Genomic DNA, 18,970 nt, shown 5'->3' on the forward strand with positions numbered 1-18,970 from the left:
CTGCAATTAATAAAGGTCCCCGTTATTACTTTTCTGCAATTTTCCATGTCTTGTCCACAACTCAGCTACAATTATTTGACAATCATCCCGTGATTCAAATAGGGCTCTAATTATATAACAGTGAGGAAGAATATTCAGTTGTCACACAGGGAAAACCAAATAACTTTCAGTGTGATACAGTGGATCAAAAACAAGGTGACAAAAACAATGAGTTAAATAGTCTGTCTGCCTGGTAACCTAAATCAGTAAGATTAAGAAAAATCAGCCAAATTGTAAAACATTTATAATTTAATGTAGGTTAATTCCTCCATGAGTAGCATCTCCCATGCTTTGCATGAATAATTGCTAAAAGTAGGACTAGAGAGGCTCCACTAGCATGCTGTAACAACCACTTTTATAGTAGTCATGATTGACAGATCAACCTTTCACAGTAGCTGGATGGTATTCATACCAATTTCCATACATTTAAAAGTGCCAGCTGTTAAGTTACAATGCCAAAAGACATTTATATTAGTGTTCTTTGTTTTAAGAAGTCTTTAAAAAGAATAAATTCTGCAAAACTTATCCCCATAGTGTGAGCTCTTCTGTTCAGGCATAAATTACTATTACCTCATCCCAGTCATAATTGTTACTATTCTATTTTTTTGCTCCTACAGTTATGTGATTGGCTTGAAATCTAAAAATAGAGTTTAATAAATGAACCCTTTATTTAGGAGTGGCAGGAAATTTTGAATTGCATCCCTGGCTTGTACCGTTTGAGGGAATGTTTAACTTAGATGTTTTAACACATCTGTGTACATTTCTAACAGCATTGTTAAGCAACAAGTTTTGACAGCAGCACAAACACTGAAAAAGTATGTAAAAATATTCTGTGAAACTTGTGCAAGAGACCATCACCCTGACTAGAAAACCTGTCTAAAGAGATTGCCTCAATCTCCCCATTTTGATTAAATTTCCACTCCTTTTTATGTTAGAAGACTATCTTCATTGAGAAGTCAGTTTTTGTTGGTTCGTTCAAATGGCTTTTTAAGACAGGTGTCACTGTATAATGGAAGTTAGATTTTTAAAAAGGTACATTCTATGATTGCAGTGGGAAAGGCATGTATCTCTAAAGATACAGTCCACCAGGATTCTCACTCCTGAATTTCAGTTTCTCAGGACTTCCCTAGCTTCTGAAGTTTTTTCATCCCTGAGGACAGCAGTAATCATATGGAATGTAAACCAGACTGCTTACTGGCAGTTGCCCACAGTCCTCAAAGCTGAATTTCTGCCCTTGGAACCTTTTAGTCAGTTCCTTTTGAGCACCATCAATGAAACATGCTCAGGAGCTGTCTCTTTTATGTCCCAGGCTTCCAGCCAGTCTGTTATTAATAAATAATAGCTCACTTCAGCACTTTAAGGACTTTCAGTGACTGTCCTCAGTCTCTTGAGACTTATTTCTCAATGCTTTGCTGCTTGTTTTGACACCTAATTCCTATACTTCAAAGCTTGCTTTGCAATTTAGTGTTACTTTTCAGCAATATAATGCCTATTTTTAGCACTTTCATGCTTACAGACTTAAACACTTAGCTTTGGTGTCCATGTTTCAGTGCTGTTGCTTCATATTTCATGGCTTCAGGCCATGTCCATGTAGCCGAACAATGACTAATGGACAAGCATATCCACTGCTCTATCTTTGGAGTAAGGAAGGAGCAGGGACTCATCAGGTTTTTCTTTGCTTGTGTTTATCTGTTCTTGAACTGTATTTCTGTAATACATATTTAAATTCTAAAAATTTTCTTTTAAAGTCCTTCCATTGAATTATCTGCTGCATCAAGCTTGGTTATTGAGCTTCAAGAAAAACTTGAGGAAGAGAAAATAAAATTTTTGGAGCAACTTGAAGAGCAAGAGAAAAGAAAGAATGAAGAAATGCAAAACTTTAGAATGTCTCTGACCGCAGAACAGCAGGTAAAGGAGTCATCAAATTTGATATGTTCTTTCTGGGATTTTAGAGATTTTTGATTTTTGCTATCTTTAGTTTGCCATCTGGTACTTCCTAAATTCAGATTGTCATCTGACAACATATTATATAAAATTATATTACATTTCACGGTTCAGGAATGTAATGAACTTTTATAAGCACGTTCTCTGGGACTTGGGCGAAAGGAGTCCAGTTTAGGGGAAGTGTTACTATGTCATTGTTTTTTCTATAAGCTCGTGTTACCATAACTCTTCTCCAGCCAACAGGGCTAAATTTGAGTTCCAAGGTAAACTCCATTAAACATAACGTCTGATTAACTGCAAAGTATCTCTGAGCAATATTAAACTCACTCTTTCCAACACCAAGCAGTTCATTGTCACATGACTGTTCCCAAACAGCCAGCTCAGGTAGAGACTGAGTTTTAGAATCAATTCGAACCTCCAACTTTGTATTTCACTGTAGTTTTATAAAAATCGCTCTAGGCACCCATCCTATGCTAGTCAATACATTGAAATACAAAACCACCAAAATAAGATTGGTCTCATAAAAATATCCTCCGACTCATACCATCCTCAAAAGTATTTTAAAACAATTGATTTTGCAGCATGGTTAGAAAGTGAACAAATGTGGGCTCTGGTGGACCAAGGGTGAAAGTGAGGGTTACAAAGTCAAGGACTCTTTGTGGAGCACGCCCTGCCTTGCAGCTTCCTCTCACTAATAGATTGAAAAGGGAGCTCCACTTGAGCACCTCTTCCGGTTTCAGCAACATCAGTATGGGACAAGGACTGAGGCACAGCACTATTTCTAGTCATTTGAGCCATCCAACTTTTTGGACTATAGCCATCAATTGCTAGGGGCAGAAAGAGGAGAAGTGGGTAGAAACTTCATGGACAAATGAAAATTTTCTAAAAATGTGGGTCTGCAAATATACTGAAACCAGAGCAGATCTTACACAGCAAATAATCTGAGCACTAACGGATATAGAAGTGTTTGACATCTACATTCATTTTCAGTATTGTAGGCTGTGAATGGAGTGCAGAATGCCACTGCCCATCCATGTGTCCTTTTTAGAGGATTTTAATTAAGATTTCATGGCCATAGAACAGATGATAATTAATAACATTCTGTACAATAAGTTGACTTTTATAAGATTTCTCTGACCTTAGTGTGTCAATACATAGCATGCCATTTTCCCCATCAGCAGCAGAGCATTTGAGGAAAGATCTCCCTGATGGCATTCTGTTAAAATCTCCACTCTTCATTTTTTTCGGGGCAGTTTGTTTTCACATGCTGCAAATCCCACAAAATGTAGCATCTTTCCACCTGTTTAAAATGTATTGTAGCAGTAAAAAATGCTGGAAGTGTATCTGATTGGTATAGCAATCACTGAACCTTTTTGGCAGTTTTCGTTCATCTGTGTTCAGTATCTTAGAAAATTACTTGTTGGTTTAGTTTGTAGTGAACTATATAAAGTTTGCTTTATTATATCTATAGTAGCACCCAAAATGTGCTATGTACTGTACAGACACAGGGAAGACAAATTCCTTGCCCGCAAAGAGCTTACACCTTTAAGGTATGCAGATAGATGATGACTAGTGAGGGAAAGGGATACAGCTTACTAAACAAGTCAAGGTGATGACTGGCGCACATCTGTCTAGTTTCATTTCTTAATTTTTTTTATTATGTAATTACTACCTCCAGTTGCCCCTCTACTAGGTTATTAGTTGGTGATGGGGATTTGAATGGAAAGCTGTAAGGTGAAGACAAGAAGCTTGAACTTGATACAGTGCAGAAAGGGAAAGCCAATGAAGTGATTCATGGAGGAGGGTGACATGGGCAAATAATTGCATGAGACTGACTAGCAGTTGTTTTGTTAAAAGTTGTTAGTTTGTGCTAATTAGTCAGGACTCTTACTAATTTGTGCTAATTAGTCTGAACACTTGCTTGGCATTGGGAAATACTGCTGCCTTCCAAAACTTCATGCAGTGCCCTGAAATCTATTTCAAGTTCATTCAAAGTATTAATATTTTAATGTGGTCATATGAATACCACATTATGCTTATCTCTAATTGTAAATAACTTGGTTTAGTACAAGATCCTACAGCATCCACTCTAGTCTTAAAGAATAACTGGTTCTGAGAACAGTGTGTTACTGGATTTGTCAAGAACCAGAAATGTATAGATTCAGTGTTTTAATTTAATTGTATTCTTGAATACAAAGGGCCTTATTCACACCTAATATATTTCTTGTGATTATTTTATTAGGACTACAAATGTACACCACACCTCAGAAAACAAAATTAGAACCAGTCCTAACCCAAAAGCCCTCATAATTGAACTCCAATTAAAACAAGCAGGGAAACATTTCCAGTATATGTATCCCTTTATCAAAAATGTACTTATTTAAGCTGATTTCCTTGCCTTTCAGTTTAGTTTGGGAAATTGCAAATGGCAATACTGTGGGTTCTTCCTTGTTTTCTGTCTTACATGTGTTGCTTTCATTTACACTGTACTACTTCTACCTAATGCTATTTCTGATTTTTCAGACCAATTTTAACACCGTGCTGACAAGAGAAAAAATGAAGAAAGAAAACATAATAAATGATCTTAGTGACAAATTAAAAACAATAACCCAACAGCAAGAAAGGGATAAGGGTAAGTAAATATTCTGTCAACACTGATAGATTTTGAAATAGTCTACATTCAGTTTCAATCCAAATAATTGTTATAATATCCTGAGCTGCTTTTTTTAAAATAAAAATCTTTACATGTTTCTATTATCATCTAGATTTGATTGAAACACTTTCTGAAGATCGTGCTCGATTACTTGAAGAGAAGAAAAAACTTGAAGAAGTGAATAAGATGAGAAGCAGTAATTTTATTCCATCAGCTTATTTACCTACAGCTTCAGAATCTTGTGAAGCCTGTGCACCTGATCTCCCAGCTGAAACAGAAAGAGTGGCTTCAGAGATTACAGATGAAGGAAGGCTGGATTCAGCAATGGAAACTAGCATGATGGCTGTACAGTAAGTATATAAGAGGCGTTATATTAAAATATGTAGACTATATTTAGATCATTACACCAGTGTATAGTTGAATATTTCAGTGTATCAATGAGCTGTTCAATTAACTTCTTTTTACTCATCTGATATTCTTGCTCAAAATGCCTTTTTTGAGATGCATGTATAAAATGTTAAAATGTCACCAGCTATCAGAAATGTGTTTTTTAGTGACTTAGCAGAGAAAGAAGTTAGAGCAGTGGTTCTCAACCCACGGCCCAATCAGCACACAGCTGCGGCCCATGTGACATCCTCAGGGCTGTAACTAGGGTGGGGTGGGAGGGGCACTTGCCCCAGGCACAGAACCAGTTTGGGGGCGGGGGGGGGTAGAGTAAAAATGGGGCGCACAGGATCGGACTCAGCATTAGCTCCCCAGCAGGATCAGGCCCAGCGATATCAGCCGTGTCCCCAAGCCCCCACCCCTAAGCAGGATGAGGCCCAGCCGCACAACCAGCAGCAGCGTGGAAGTGAGGATGGCAGTACACCATGCCATGCCACTCTTACAGTAAATGATGAATTTTTTGACTTATTTTACTAATTTAAAATTCTCTTGGTATATATTTGCCAGTGTTGAAATGAAAGGTACTATATCGATTCGAATTGTATTGCTGTCATATAACAAATACTAATCTTTTTTTTTTTTTTTTTTGCTAGCTGTATGGGTAGTATATATATTGTGTGGATGCGGCCCACATAACACATAGAAAGCTGCATATACGGCCCACAATGGTAAATAGGTTGAGAACCACCGAGTTAGAGGCTAAAAAATGGTAAAGTGAGGACGAAATAGGCTTCAGTGGGTAGATGAAAGTTTTAAAACTGAGCAGTAGAAAAGCAGTAATATACACTTTGTACCACACACTGAGGAAGTAGACAGACAAGATGCAAGGGATGCGATTGAATTAGGCTGCAACTCTTACCATCTTCAATTCATCTGGGAACTATTTGGCAATAACTCTTATGGGCAGGTCATCACTCCTTCCTTAATTATTTCCACCTGGTTGGAGGCTGCTGTCATCCCCCCCACTCCTCCACACTTGGTAGCGTGGTTTTAATTAGTTTTTTCAAGATAGTGCAGGTATGTCTCCCCTAGCTGGAAATTACACCTCCAGCTCCAGTATAGACCTAGTCCAGTGTAGACATAGTCTTAAATCCACTTATAATTCTGGTTTATCAGGGAACTGAACCCCTTATGGGGCAAGTATCTGCACTGGACACCTGCCACCTGTTAAGTTGCGATATCTTGATTCTTACATTCTGACTTAGCCTGTTGGATCCCTGAACTGCTCTGAGGAAGGGAAAAAACATGCCCTGTACCAGTCACTCTGGCAGTGAAGGAAACATTCCTTCCTGATCCCAAATAAAGCAATGCGCATAGCAAACTGAAAAACATGGTCCTACCTTAATCCCAGGAGTGGGATCTACTAAACTGGATGCAAGAGGGGGCTCCGGCCAGAGGAACAGGGCTCATATACCCTTCTCCAGATGCACAGGGGCCAATGTCTTAGGTGAGCCCCACTAGTTTAGGTGTTTCTCCCCCATCTCTTAGCCCTGAGTGGGGGACAAGACCATGAAAGGAGCCATTACCCCTTTTTCCTGCCATTCCAGACAAAAACCCCAGCGGATGCCTTCTGGTGGTCTGTGGAGGACTGGCTGAGTATATGGTGCTGGCTCCTTGTTTGCAACTGCTAAATAACATTAAAAGAATATAAAACACAAATATGTTGCTCATATTACTTTTCCATGTAAACAGTTGCTGTAGTTGTCATAGGAATGTTATTGAATCACCAGTGGTAGGTGAGATGGTCATTCATGTTGGGTGTTTAGGAGAGATGATGAAGCCAGGCAATAGCAAATGCGTAAAGGAGCCTGTTCAAGACACTCCTTGTTAAGATTTATCCCCATTATTGGAAAAAAATTCAGGAACCTGGAATTGTAGCAGTTTTCCCTTTTAATCCTTTCAATCCTGTCATTTTTCTATTTATAGTAGTCTTACAAAAGATACGCAAAATTTGATAGTTCTTAACCATTTACAGCAAATGTTTGTTATGCAGAAGCCACATAAACTGGGGACCACAACCTTTCTGAAATAGTATCTGCAATCTTTAAAATTTATTGTTTTACATTGTTCTGAGTTGCTATGGTCTCTCTTGTTAAAATTTGCTTTGAAAGAAAAATCTCTTAAGTGCAGCTTATTTCACAGTTAACTGAAGAAATGCTAAATATAGAGGCATTAGTTAGTCTATTTCAGTAAATGACTAAAATTCTCAGCTCTCATTCATTTCCATGACTAATTATTCTTTTTTAATTTTTATTTTCTTTATTAAAAATTGCAGTTGTAGTGGTTCCCTCTGAGGCCCTAGCATCAGTGGGGTGATTCTTTCAGCACAGAGTGAATTAGGGTTACCGTTTCAGCCTTGAATCTGGATTTCCTGCATCTTCCTCATTTTGACAAGAAATACTGTTTGTTTTGAATTTTACAATTATTTCTAATATTCGTTCCTGAACACTTTCTATATGGTTTATCAGTTTCCTATATACTTCATTAAAATCAAAGTAATCTATTTTTATATGCAACACTGGGAAAAGGACTAGTTTGTTTTTGTTAGTAATTAAAATAAGTTGCTTTTACTGGTGGGGAAAAAAAATATGTTGTCACTAACAACTAGTTTTCCTCTGAATTATCTAAACATTACAATTTAGCATTAAAATGGGAGAGTAGTAATTTAAAAAAACTTCAAAACAACACCAGTTTTTATTATGTAGATCTTTGACACTGTCAACATATGATTGCCTTAGTTATCTTTCACTGACGGTGACTACAGTTGATAAACTATTATTGGAGAGCATATTCCCATGTTAGATAAGAAATGAAGTATAGTGTCCAAAAGTTGGGTCCAAATTTGGTGGAAAATGTACTAGTATTTCTCAAAAAAAAGCACTCATTTTAAGCAGTCAGTAGTTTTGTTTTTCTTTAAAGTTTAATTCAAAGTTTGGGGGGAGGGCATGCAGGGAGGGAAACTACTATGAAGTTGAAAAGGGAGGTAATTGTGTTTCTACCCATATTTCTTCTCTTCTCCCTCTCCCACCTCTGCTAAAATAATCTTTCTTAACCATTCTTCCAACTGTCACCCTGTACTTTTTAAATGCTTTCTGTGGTTCTCCCTTTTCCATCATGTCTAATCCTTGTTCTCGCCTATTAAGGCGCTTCACAACTCTACCTTTACCTGCTTATCTTTGCTTGTATTTTATCAAGTTGCCTATTCCTCCTCTCTCCACCAGTGATATCAGACTTGGCCACCTACTTGTTCACTCCTCCCATAAGCATCTTTGTATACTCTTCATCTTCATAGTTGGAATGCTTTCCTCAAGCTAATCTATAAAGCCACTAGACTCTCCTATTCCTTTTCAGTACCCTTTTTACCACCAGGTTTACAGGAAATTGGAATCTAAACTCCAAGAAAATTTGTGGCGACCTTGGGAGTGATTTTGAGTTTTACTTTAGCATACTTTTAGTAGTGGTTTTTTTCCTTATTTTTCTCTTAAAACAAATTCTCTTTTGCAAGATAAATGAACAAAGTACTTCATCCTTGCTTTTGTGTTTAGTGACTGTGTTAAGTAGTGTGCAGAATTCAATCATTTCCAGTGAAATTCCCAGTATTTATTTGAAAATATTGAAATTGTACTCTCATATGCAATATATGAATTAATCTATATTTTGTCCAATGTGCAATGGATAAAATTTGCAATTTGACTCCATCATGATTACATTTTTTCTGTGCATTGCTAAAGAGAATGTGACCTTTACTCTGAAACTGCCCTGTGTTCATAAGCAGGCATTCTCAACCTTTTTCTTTCAGAGGACCCCCTCCCCAACATACTATAAAACTTCATGGCCCAGTGGGGGGAGCCTCCGGGCTTCAGCCATGGGGAGGGCTTCTGCCCCACAGGTATAGGGGGGGCACCTCAGGAGCTCTGTGGGGATGTGGGGGCTTGGGGCTTCTTCCCCGTGAGAAGGGGGGAACGGGGTGGCTCAGGGTGCCAGGGCTCAGGGCTTCAGCCCTGGCTTGCAGTGCGGCTCAGGGCTTTTGCCGTGGCTCAGGACTCCGAGCTTCAGCCTCCAGGCTGACCAGCCCTGCCTCCTTTTTCAGGAACAGAAAGAACACAGACCACCCAGAGCCGTACATTTACAAGGCAGAGATCTCCCCTGGCCCAGTCACAGAGTAAATCGCTCAAACACATACACACCACAGAAATTAGGATCTCTCAAAGTATCCTGGGTCTCATTCTTTTTTCTCCCTCCTCACCCCCACCAGTCCCTTAGTGGCTTCTAGCCCCTCAAATTAATCTCAGGAGGGTTATTTTGTTTTTTGGGGGTGAGTAGAAACAATTCCTATAGGGCTTCATGTCCCAAATATTAAATTGGAGAGAGAGAATCCCCATGGCCCAAGCACATTTCTCAGGCCAGCAGAAGACACAAGAGGTTCTCTTTTTGCTGTGCAAATAATTCAGTCAAGAATCTGAGACCAACAGGCTGAAAAGGAAAATAGAATATCCAAGTCAACATTGATCCTCTTTCCCTGATTCCAATCTAGCCATGAATGGTCATCAAAGGAAATTAGGAAACATTCTGTTGTTCTTTATTTGACACAGTATTTTACAATGTGATAGTCACAACTGACAGGGTTGAAAAAGAAGGAAACAACAAAAGTACCCTACTGCTTAAATAATTCCTTTCAAAATGTAAATGAGACAGGGCCCTTCATTCAAGGATGTTATTCAAGAGGAGTGGAATAACCCTCCTAACAATGGGAAACCCTTAGCAAAAGGACCATAACATCATACAAAGTTAGAGAGCCCAGCACTTTTACCCAAGGTTGGAGTGATGGTAGCTGCCTTTGCAAGAGAGATGGTGATCCCAATCAAGCGGGGCTTGCTTCCAAAAGACTCCATCAACACAAAATTAGTCAGTGTCCACAAGACATCCCACCCTCGGTGAAGTTCTATATAAGAGAGCTACAGATATATTTTATTGAGCATCTGGAACCACTCACCAGGCATGGCATGATGTCAAGTTTCATCCCTCAAGTAATCCTCCATTAGAATGATGGACAGGGATGTAGAACGTATTGACAGGCTCCCCAGTTCAGCTACAGAATCCTTGAGTACTGTGCTGGTACAAGCCTCTCTGAATGGAAAGCACACCCACATCATCTTATAGCCCAGAGTAGTAAGACTTTTCAAAACAACAGCAAGATTGGTTTTCCAAAAATGGGATTAGCCTCTTGTTTTACACGCTGTCACAACAGCACCCTTTGAAGCATAATCTCCGTCTATAAGGACCTGTTAATTAGTCTCTATCATCTCTGTTACGGTGTTAGTCTCAAACTGGTGATTCTCTGAATTCTGGGATGCTGTTGTGTTTGCTTGATGAAAAAATGATGATCAGGATGCCAGAATAATTCCTAACACAGTTGGATTCTACTTTCCATATTTCTCAGGAAATTCTTTTCCTCCACCTACTCAAACACTCAACATTCCACAGCATTCCGAAGTATATTCCAAGAACACGCAATCCATCTTAAAGTCAACATCTATAGTCATCTCTTTTTGCCAGATGCGCCCAGCCCTCTGAGCATCTAAAGCTACTCTGGACAGGTGGAGAAAAAAAATTATATAGTCGATATCATGCTAGTTGCTGAGGGATTTAGAGCTCATTCCTCATCTTCTATATCATCTTGGGGGGAAAAAATGTCTTTGCAGGTCTTTATTAAGATCTTTATCAAAGACTTCAAAATGGACTACTTGGTACCTTTTGGTAGGAAGATGCTGCCAGAACCAGTTCCCAATGAATTTATAGCTCAAGGTACTTCTAATCTGTATTAACTTTTTTTTTTTTTTTTTTCCTCCTCTTGCTGCTATGTTTTATTGCTCATTACTTTCCCCACCTTGGGTTATGTTATGATTCAGAATCTTAAAATTTAGTGTCTGATAATTCCAGAAAGAAAGTTAACATCTCACTCAATCTGACCTGCCCATATTGTTTTCATATTGGGAGCCAGGAAGTGATTTTATTTAGCAATCCTCTCTCCTTATGGGTGAAAACGTTAAAGTTTTAATTATAATTGGTTTTATTTCTTACTAATTTGTCTTAAGTATTTCTACAGCTCAGGAAGAGTTCTAGCATATAGAAATGAGGAGCTTTGATTTGTGCTGGACTTCTCTAGAATCCCTTAGAAGCCTTTGAGATCCACATAGACCAAGACACAACACTACGCATTAGTGACTAACAGAAGTTAAACCCAGAAAGGAAATTCCTGGGTACTAAATTTTCCATTTAACTTGAACACACCATAATAAAGGAAAACTAAGAAATGGTAATGCTGGTACATATACCAAGAAAAAACAGCAAGGTAGCCATATTGATTCTTGCATCATAAGGACAGCAGTATGTGCTATTTGCCATTAAAATGGACAATTTTGCATTCAAATATATTTGAGTATACTCAAACAATAACCTCAAATGTTATATTATTATTATTATTCTATATGTTTTTTAAATAGCACAAATACAACAGGAGATACAGCCATAAAACAGTAACTTTCAGTAGATAAACATTTTGGAAAAGAGAAAACTGCTTTATTTCATAGTTTCTTAATCTCTCAAAAGTTTTTCTTTTTTCCTTAGTGAAAACATCCATATGTTGTCTGAAGAAAAACAGAGGATAATGTTGTTAGAAAGAGTGAGTAGATTCTCTTCTATTATATTCACTCAGCAACTTAATGGTGTGTAAAGTGCTTTGAAAATGACTAGTACACACGTAAAGTTATGATGCAGTAAATGATTATTAAATTCTGGTGCACATGAGTATTTGCAAAGGAAAGTGCCTTTTCCAAGGAATAATGGGATTGATTTTCATTTACATTAAGACTAATTCACACCGTTCTCTTAGTGTACAGGATCTGAGAGTGAGTCTGTATATAATTTACTCCATCTTTAAGGACCACTTACACTTCACGATGTGTAAAGCAGACTTTGTATGAATGAGAATCGGGGCTAGTATTTCCATTTTAAGTAGTTGTAACACATTCTTTGATGTTTTTATAGCAGAAAATTAATCAAGGAATTAACCAGTGCAAACATCTGGGTTTCCTAGAGAATAATGGATAATTACAGTAATATTAAAGGAAATAATTCCACCAAGTGATCAGAGATTAAATAAATTCCATGCAAGTGATTGCAGACCAATTTTTCTTTTCACATATTAATCCAAGACGTGTTTACTCTTTTTAAAACAAGGCAATTAAAACACTGAGACACAAAGTATGAGAAATGCTTGAAACTAATTTCAGAAGAAACAAAGCAAAAGGATTTCATCCACTTCTCTGGCACTGTGTTAATTTATATCCTCTTAATTAAAAGTCTAATGTACTATACCCCTGGATGGACAGTTTTTAAAAAAAACAAAAACAAAAAAACTGACACTAGAACAGTGTTTCTTATAATACAGCCCAATTATTTTGTGTGGGTTTTTTTTTAAATGCAGTGTTTTAGTCTAGAATTTCAGTTCACAAATCAGGAAATTAGATTATTTCCCCTTTGTAAGTCATTCTTCTGTGTGTTGTATTTTGTATTCGAGTACTGCTCTGGACAGAGTTTCTGACTGATTGGACCGTGTCGGTGAAGTCACAGCTGTGTAGCTACTCCCACTGGTGCAATGACTGGGAATATCATCGAAAATATCTGCTGTTTTTAATTGATTAGACTTTTTTTTTTTTTTTTTAAGTACGAGTCTGAAAGGTTTAACAACCCACTTCCCATTTCCTTTTTTGTCTCCAGTCCCATTCCCACCTTCCTTTCTCTTCTTCAGAGTTAGGCTTAGTTTTTACTTCACTTAAAATTCTATTTTGAGCTTCACACCAGCTCCTAGTTCAGTATAATCAATCAGATTATCTCTGTTTCATGGTTAAGCTGTAGTAAGAGCAGGGAGATGACACTTCCCCCAGTGGCTTGACAGCAGGCTCAGTGGCACCATGGTGGTTGCCAGTTTTTTTTAACTTTAAATGTCTGTACCTTTTTGCTTGTGAGGAGATTATAAACGTTTTCCTAAAATTCTGAAACCTACAACAAAAAGTAGTTTGTGCATGGACAGTGCAGTGTTCATCAGTTCAAAACTATTTGGTATTTATTACAGGTTTATGCTATATAATGAACATAAATATTAAATTGGTTATTCATTTTAGATTACTGTCTCCTACAGACATTACAACTTAAAGAAGAGGAAAATAAGCGATTAAATCAAAGATTGGTAAGTACATTAAACATTTGTGCACTTGTCTGTTCATAAAATACTTTTTTCAAAAATAAACAAGAATTTTAAAAATGTAAATTCTAATAATTCTCTGCACACCTTAGAGTTTAACATACAAAGTAGAACAAAGTAAGGAAAAGAAAAAAATGGCAATGAGGAGTGATCTAATTCCATATAAGATGTTTTTTCATTGTTGGGGTAAGGGCAGTTTTCCATAGAAGAAAACTTGGAGGCAGCAGGGTGGGGTGGAAGCAAAGGGAGACTTTTACTCTCACTAAGCATACAAACCAAACCAGTCTTTTGAAAAGACAGGCAAAAGCATTAACTCCAAGGGTCACATTTTTAATAAGGTAAACTTGCATAAATGCATGCACACGTGCACATCAGGCATTTGTGCAATTAATGGCCATTTAGTAACTACCTTTTGAAAAAAATGATTCAGATGGTTTATGGACTATATTAGCTTTTAAAAAAATAAATTTTACTCAAAAGGGAGATTAGACCCATGTGAGGGAATGGAAATGAGACAGGAGACATAACAGCTTGCCATATAATTCAGATGGAGTATGTGGGTAAGTCAGACCGCAACCCACATGAATTATATGGGGGTTAAGGTGACCAGATAGCAAGGGTGAAAAATCGCGACCGTGGGTGAGGGGTAATAGGCACCTATATAAGACAAAGCCCCAAATATCGGGATTGTCCCTGTAAAATTAGGACATCTGGTCACCCTAATGGGAGCATGCAATTCAAACTACTGCTCAGATTTCAGTTTAGGAGAGTAGGTGAAAAAAAGTGCTGAAGTTGGGGTAAGTATGGCAAGAAGATGGGAGGCTGGTCTTGCGTGCTTGACAAGGCTTGAGAATATTGGCCTAAAGAAGCAAGATGGATTGTAAGTACGTGATTTCTCGTGGAGGAAGGTTGTCTCTTTCTGAATTTCCTGGATACTATCTGGCAACAAAATAAAGAAGTGCAAATTAAGACAAATCTTCTTAATTTTAGAGATTGCAGAATATATATTTAAATCTGCTTCATATCAAGCATTCAGAGTCCACTGTGTGATTTCCCCTTCCCAAGCAGAATGAGGATCTGCCTGTACTTACATCTTTCATTTCCTGGCTACTAGAAAGGGAAAGACAGCCCCCAGGGGGCCATCTCAGATATCCATAGCAAAGCTGAAGCTTAAATTGAGGTTTCTTACATTATTTTATTTTAGTTGTAGGGGGGAGAGAGGAGAATTTGGTTGGATAACTTGAATTCTTTAATTCTGGTGAGCTTACTCAAGTTCATGAGTTCTTCAACCACAACAACAAAAAAGTCCCAGTCTATATTTGATGACGTATTTGTTTCTATATGACTTAAATTTCTCTTGTACAGCAATATGTAAACTTTTTTGTTGCAAGCTATTGCATAATACACCTCATTCTTTTCCTTGTAAGTGCAATTGATATTAATTATAGCATATGGCAAGAACTAGAAACAAAGTATAGGAAAAAAATCTACATTTAAAAAGGCAGCTGTGCTACAGCTGGTTAATAAAATAATGGATATCTTCAATTTCTTTCGAATTTACTTTGTCCAGTTATTTACTTTTTCTTTCCTTAAGGCCGAAGAGATTAATGTATAATTTATTTTGAAGTCTGGATAAATATGTATCATTGGAGCCAGATTACAGCTGGACCTGCATAAGTGCACCAGATAGGGGACAGGGTAGAACTGTGACTGAATAGTGGAGCCATTGCTCTTTGCTAATGCCATCAGTGGAACTAGCTTTCTTAGTGAGACACAGAGGTGCAGAGTGAGGACACAGCTGGCTGGGCTAGAAAGGAGTAGATGCTGCACTTCTTTGAAAGGATAGTGATGCTGTTGCTCCATTGTAACACAGCCTCTCCACCTCCCGCCAATGCAGGACTATCGTTTAAAGACACAATCCAGCCATCAAGATTGGGAATATTTTCACAAATTATGTATGAACTGAAATACATTACTCTGGGTTTGTGAAGTACTATGCACCTTTGTGGTCTGATGTAACCAATTGTTGGTAATTATGGTATACTTTGCAGATCTAAATTCCTCACACGTTGTAGACAGTATTTTTTTTCTAATTTTTGTCTCCTTTTTAAAAAAAATCTTGATTATATGTCCTAATGTGTATTGCCTGTTGTGTTACTGAAACACTAAAATTGACTTGTTAGGATAGCAATGATGGTTCTTCAGGGGTCTCTGTACATTCTCGCTGTATACTAATGGGATTGAGCACGTCTGGAGCAGACTGCAGAACTGTATAGAAAAGCAATGCCTACTGGAAGGGCGCAGGAGCTCTCTACTCAGTTACTAGCCTGTCTTTAAAGAGAACAGTGGGTTTTCCATGGGCTCAAGCATCCAGGGAGCATATCCTAATGACCCTTCTTCCTGCTTCTGCAGGCTTGTGGGCTTCTGTCCCTTTTTATAGTTTTGTTTGCCCCTCCTGACCAAACAGGAGATGCTAGCACAGCTTTAGGGTCCTGTACTTCCAAGTTAGTTATTGCATCATGCGGACACATTGGGAGATCAAAGTTCATATGCTCGAGCTCCCAGAACAACAGAAGGGAGCAATGAAATAGCAGTATGCTCAGTTCTTGAGAAGGGAGAATGCATCTCACTGCCTTTCCTCTTCAACAGCATTATATTCGTGTAGACATGGGGGTGCTTTGAGTGATGGGATGACACCTGAGGACGTTCCACCAAGAGTTGCTACCACTGTCTTTTGTTGTCTTCAGTACTTTGAGAACTGAACCTTCTTAACACTTTTGTAACAGTCTGGTAAAGACTGGATTTAAAAATTATGCCTACTTGTGTGATAATTAAATTACCGTTTCCATCTGAATAGTTTGTTTTAATTAATGCTAGGAACACTGGTAAACAAAACCTCAAAACTCAGAATAGTCTTCTCATCTGCTAACGTTCATTTTGGCATAAAATAAATAGCAGATGTAAGACTCTTTCACAAATGCAGAGAACCTCAGGTAAGAAATAGAAAGCTTACTGTGAAATAGACAGTTAATAAAACTTTGGTATGACTTAACTAATGTAGAACACCTGTGTGTGTGTGTGTGTGTTGGGGGCAGGAAGGAAATATTAAAAAACAATGTCCCTATATATTAATTGTTTTGTACAGGTGAATCTCTTCAATTTATTCATTGTTCCCATCATTTCTTTTTAAAAAATCCATAATTAGATAATGAAATCTGTTTGCTTCAGAGGAAATTCTCATTTGTCAGTCACTCTAAGGACCCAAAAAAAAAAAAAAAAAACCCTCTGCTCATAAGGGGTTACTGACTAATGCTTTTAACCATCTTAATTTAAATGAAACAAGCACAGAAACAGTTTCCTTACCTTGTCAATTTTTTTTTAATTTTCCCTTTGTTTTTTAGTAGTTTACATTTAACACAGTTGTGACGGCATGGCTAGAAAGGGTTAAACATCCTGCAAAATAAATAACCCTCAAAAGACATATGGAGAGATAATGTTTGTGTTTTTGTGTATTTACATATGTCTGAGTAGGGTGGACAATGTAATCAACAGTCCCTGGGTATGCTGTATTCTGATAATTCAGAGGTCAAAAGAACATCCTATCATTTAAATGAATCGTAAACATGGGATATCTCTGTATTCATCTCTCTTTGAAATGTATAGCACAGGGATCGCCAACCTTTGGCATGCGGCTCGCCAGGGTAAGCACCCTGGCGGGCTGGGCCGGTTTGTTTACCTGCCACATCCGCAGGTTCGGCCGATCGCGGCTCCCTCTGGCTGCGGTTCACTGCTCCAGGCCAATGGGGGCTGCAGGAAGGGCGGCCAGCACATCCTTCGGCCCGCACCACTTCCCGCAGCCCCCATTGGCCTGGAGCGGCGAACCGCAGCCAATGGGAGCCACGATCGGCCGAACCTGCAGCCGTGGCAGGTAAACAAACCGGCCCGGCCCACCAGGGTGCTTATCCTGGCGAGCCGCAGGTTGCCGATCCCTGGTCTAGCAAATAATCTGTGAATGGTGGAGGAACAAACAAATTGCCTTATGTTAATTCTGTAGCTACGGTACTGGTGATGGACCTCCTTCATAGTCATGCTAATTACCTTTTGAATTCCCTACTTGTCAAAAGACATGAAATTGTATAAAGATCCTTGGGTTCTGATTCTGTTATCTCGGATCTGCTTAAGCTTCATCTGGGGAAGTTTGAGTCGCAAGACTGAGCTCCCAGGTACGCTGGGGTACGCCTTGAATATGATATTTGGACATTGGACTGTAACCTGTGAACTATTTCTGAAAGAACTCTTTGCAACTATGAAGCCCACCATCTCTGCTATGAATCTGCATCTCAATGAATTGAACTCATTTCTGTATGTATATTGATCTTTTAACCATACTCTCTCTTCTGTTTTTTAATAAGAATTGGCTGTAGCATGTATTTGGGTAAGATCTGGAATATTTAGTAACCTGGGAGGTAATGTGTCCAATCCTTTGGGATTGGTAGAACCTTTTCTTTTATATGATGAAATAAGATTTTCAGAAATCATCATATTTGACTTAGGTACCTGGATGGAGGCCTGAGGCTGGATCACTTTAAGGGAACTGTGTTGTTTGGACTTCTGAGTAACCAGTAAGGTAATAAATAAGATGTTTTATGCTGGCTTGGTAAATCTAGGTATTGGAATATCCACCAGCTTTTTGGGGATTGTCTGCCCCATTCTTTGCAGTTCACCCTAATTGAGTGACCACAGCTGGCTCCCCACTAGGACCCTGGTCACAGTGGTGTAGTCGTCAGGATACACATTACCACAGGTTAATTGGGTTTTGGGATCAGAACCCCACGCTTGTCAAAAAATTAATGTTGATATTGGAGAGTTTAAGGGTTAAAAATCAGTTACAGTGAGTGGCGCATGATCAAGATCCTGACAGAAAAAGCCTGGAAGAATTGTGCTCACAGAGGGGGTTGTCTTTTAAGAAAAAAGCCCCAGAGCAGGAACTGAAAAATCTATTAATTGCCAGTGATAAGGAAGCAGACCCAGCGAAAATGCTTGCAGTGAGAAACCAGCAGTTTGAACACGAACAAAAACCAGCTGATATGGAAAGAGAAGCTGCTGAAAAAGAACGCCTGTGTTTTGAACATGACCAAAAAATGGCATATATTCGATTGCAGGAACTAGAAGCTAAGGCAAAAGTGGACAGACTTAAGCTCCAACTCAAAAGAATGAAGGAACCACAGGAATTGTATCATCCTGGAAAGCCAGCTCCTCTCAACAACAAAGATGGGGATAGAATCTATCCAGTTTATAACAGTGTTGGTATGTTGTATATAGGGATTGTCAATTATTCACGATTAACTAAAAAAAATTAATTGTGATTAAAAAAAAAACGCAATTAATCACAGTTTTAATCACACTGTTAAACAATAGAATACCAATTGAAATTTATTAAATATTTTGGATGTTTTCCTACATTTTCATATATATTGTATTCTGTTACAATATCTGTAATTGGAATCAAAGTGTATATTATTTTTCATTACAGATATTTGCACTGTAAAAATGATAAACAAAAGAAATAGTATTTTTCAATTCACCTCATACAAGTACTATAGTGCAATCTCTTTGTTGTGAAAGTG

The 18,970-nt window shown here is 38.2% G+C and overlaps 1 protein-coding gene across 1 annotated transcript in view; it reads left to right on the plus strand.

Moving 5' to 3' along the window:
* RB1CC1 (RB1 inducible coiled-coil 1) overlaps positions 1-18,970 on the plus strand; it is a 183,621-nt gene that overhangs the window by 139,224 nt on the left and 25,427 nt on the right. Inside the window, exons 16-20 of the mRNA XM_065397745.1 lie at positions 1,788-1,947; positions 4,507-4,615; positions 4,749-4,986; positions 11,708-11,762; positions 13,281-13,328. Coding sequence (XP_065253817.1) covers positions 1,788-1,947; positions 4,507-4,615; positions 4,749-4,986; positions 11,708-11,762; positions 13,281-13,328 — 610 coding nt within the window. The remainder of the gene's footprint in view (positions 1-1,787; positions 1,948-4,506; positions 4,616-4,748; positions 4,987-11,707; positions 11,763-13,280; positions 13,329-18,970) is intronic.

This window comes from Emys orbicularis, chromosome 2, assembly GCF_028017835.1.
Source record: "Emys orbicularis isolate rEmyOrb1 chromosome 2, rEmyOrb1.hap1, whole genome shotgun sequence".
NCBI lineage: Eukaryota > Metazoa > Chordata > Testudines > Emydidae > Emys > Emys orbicularis.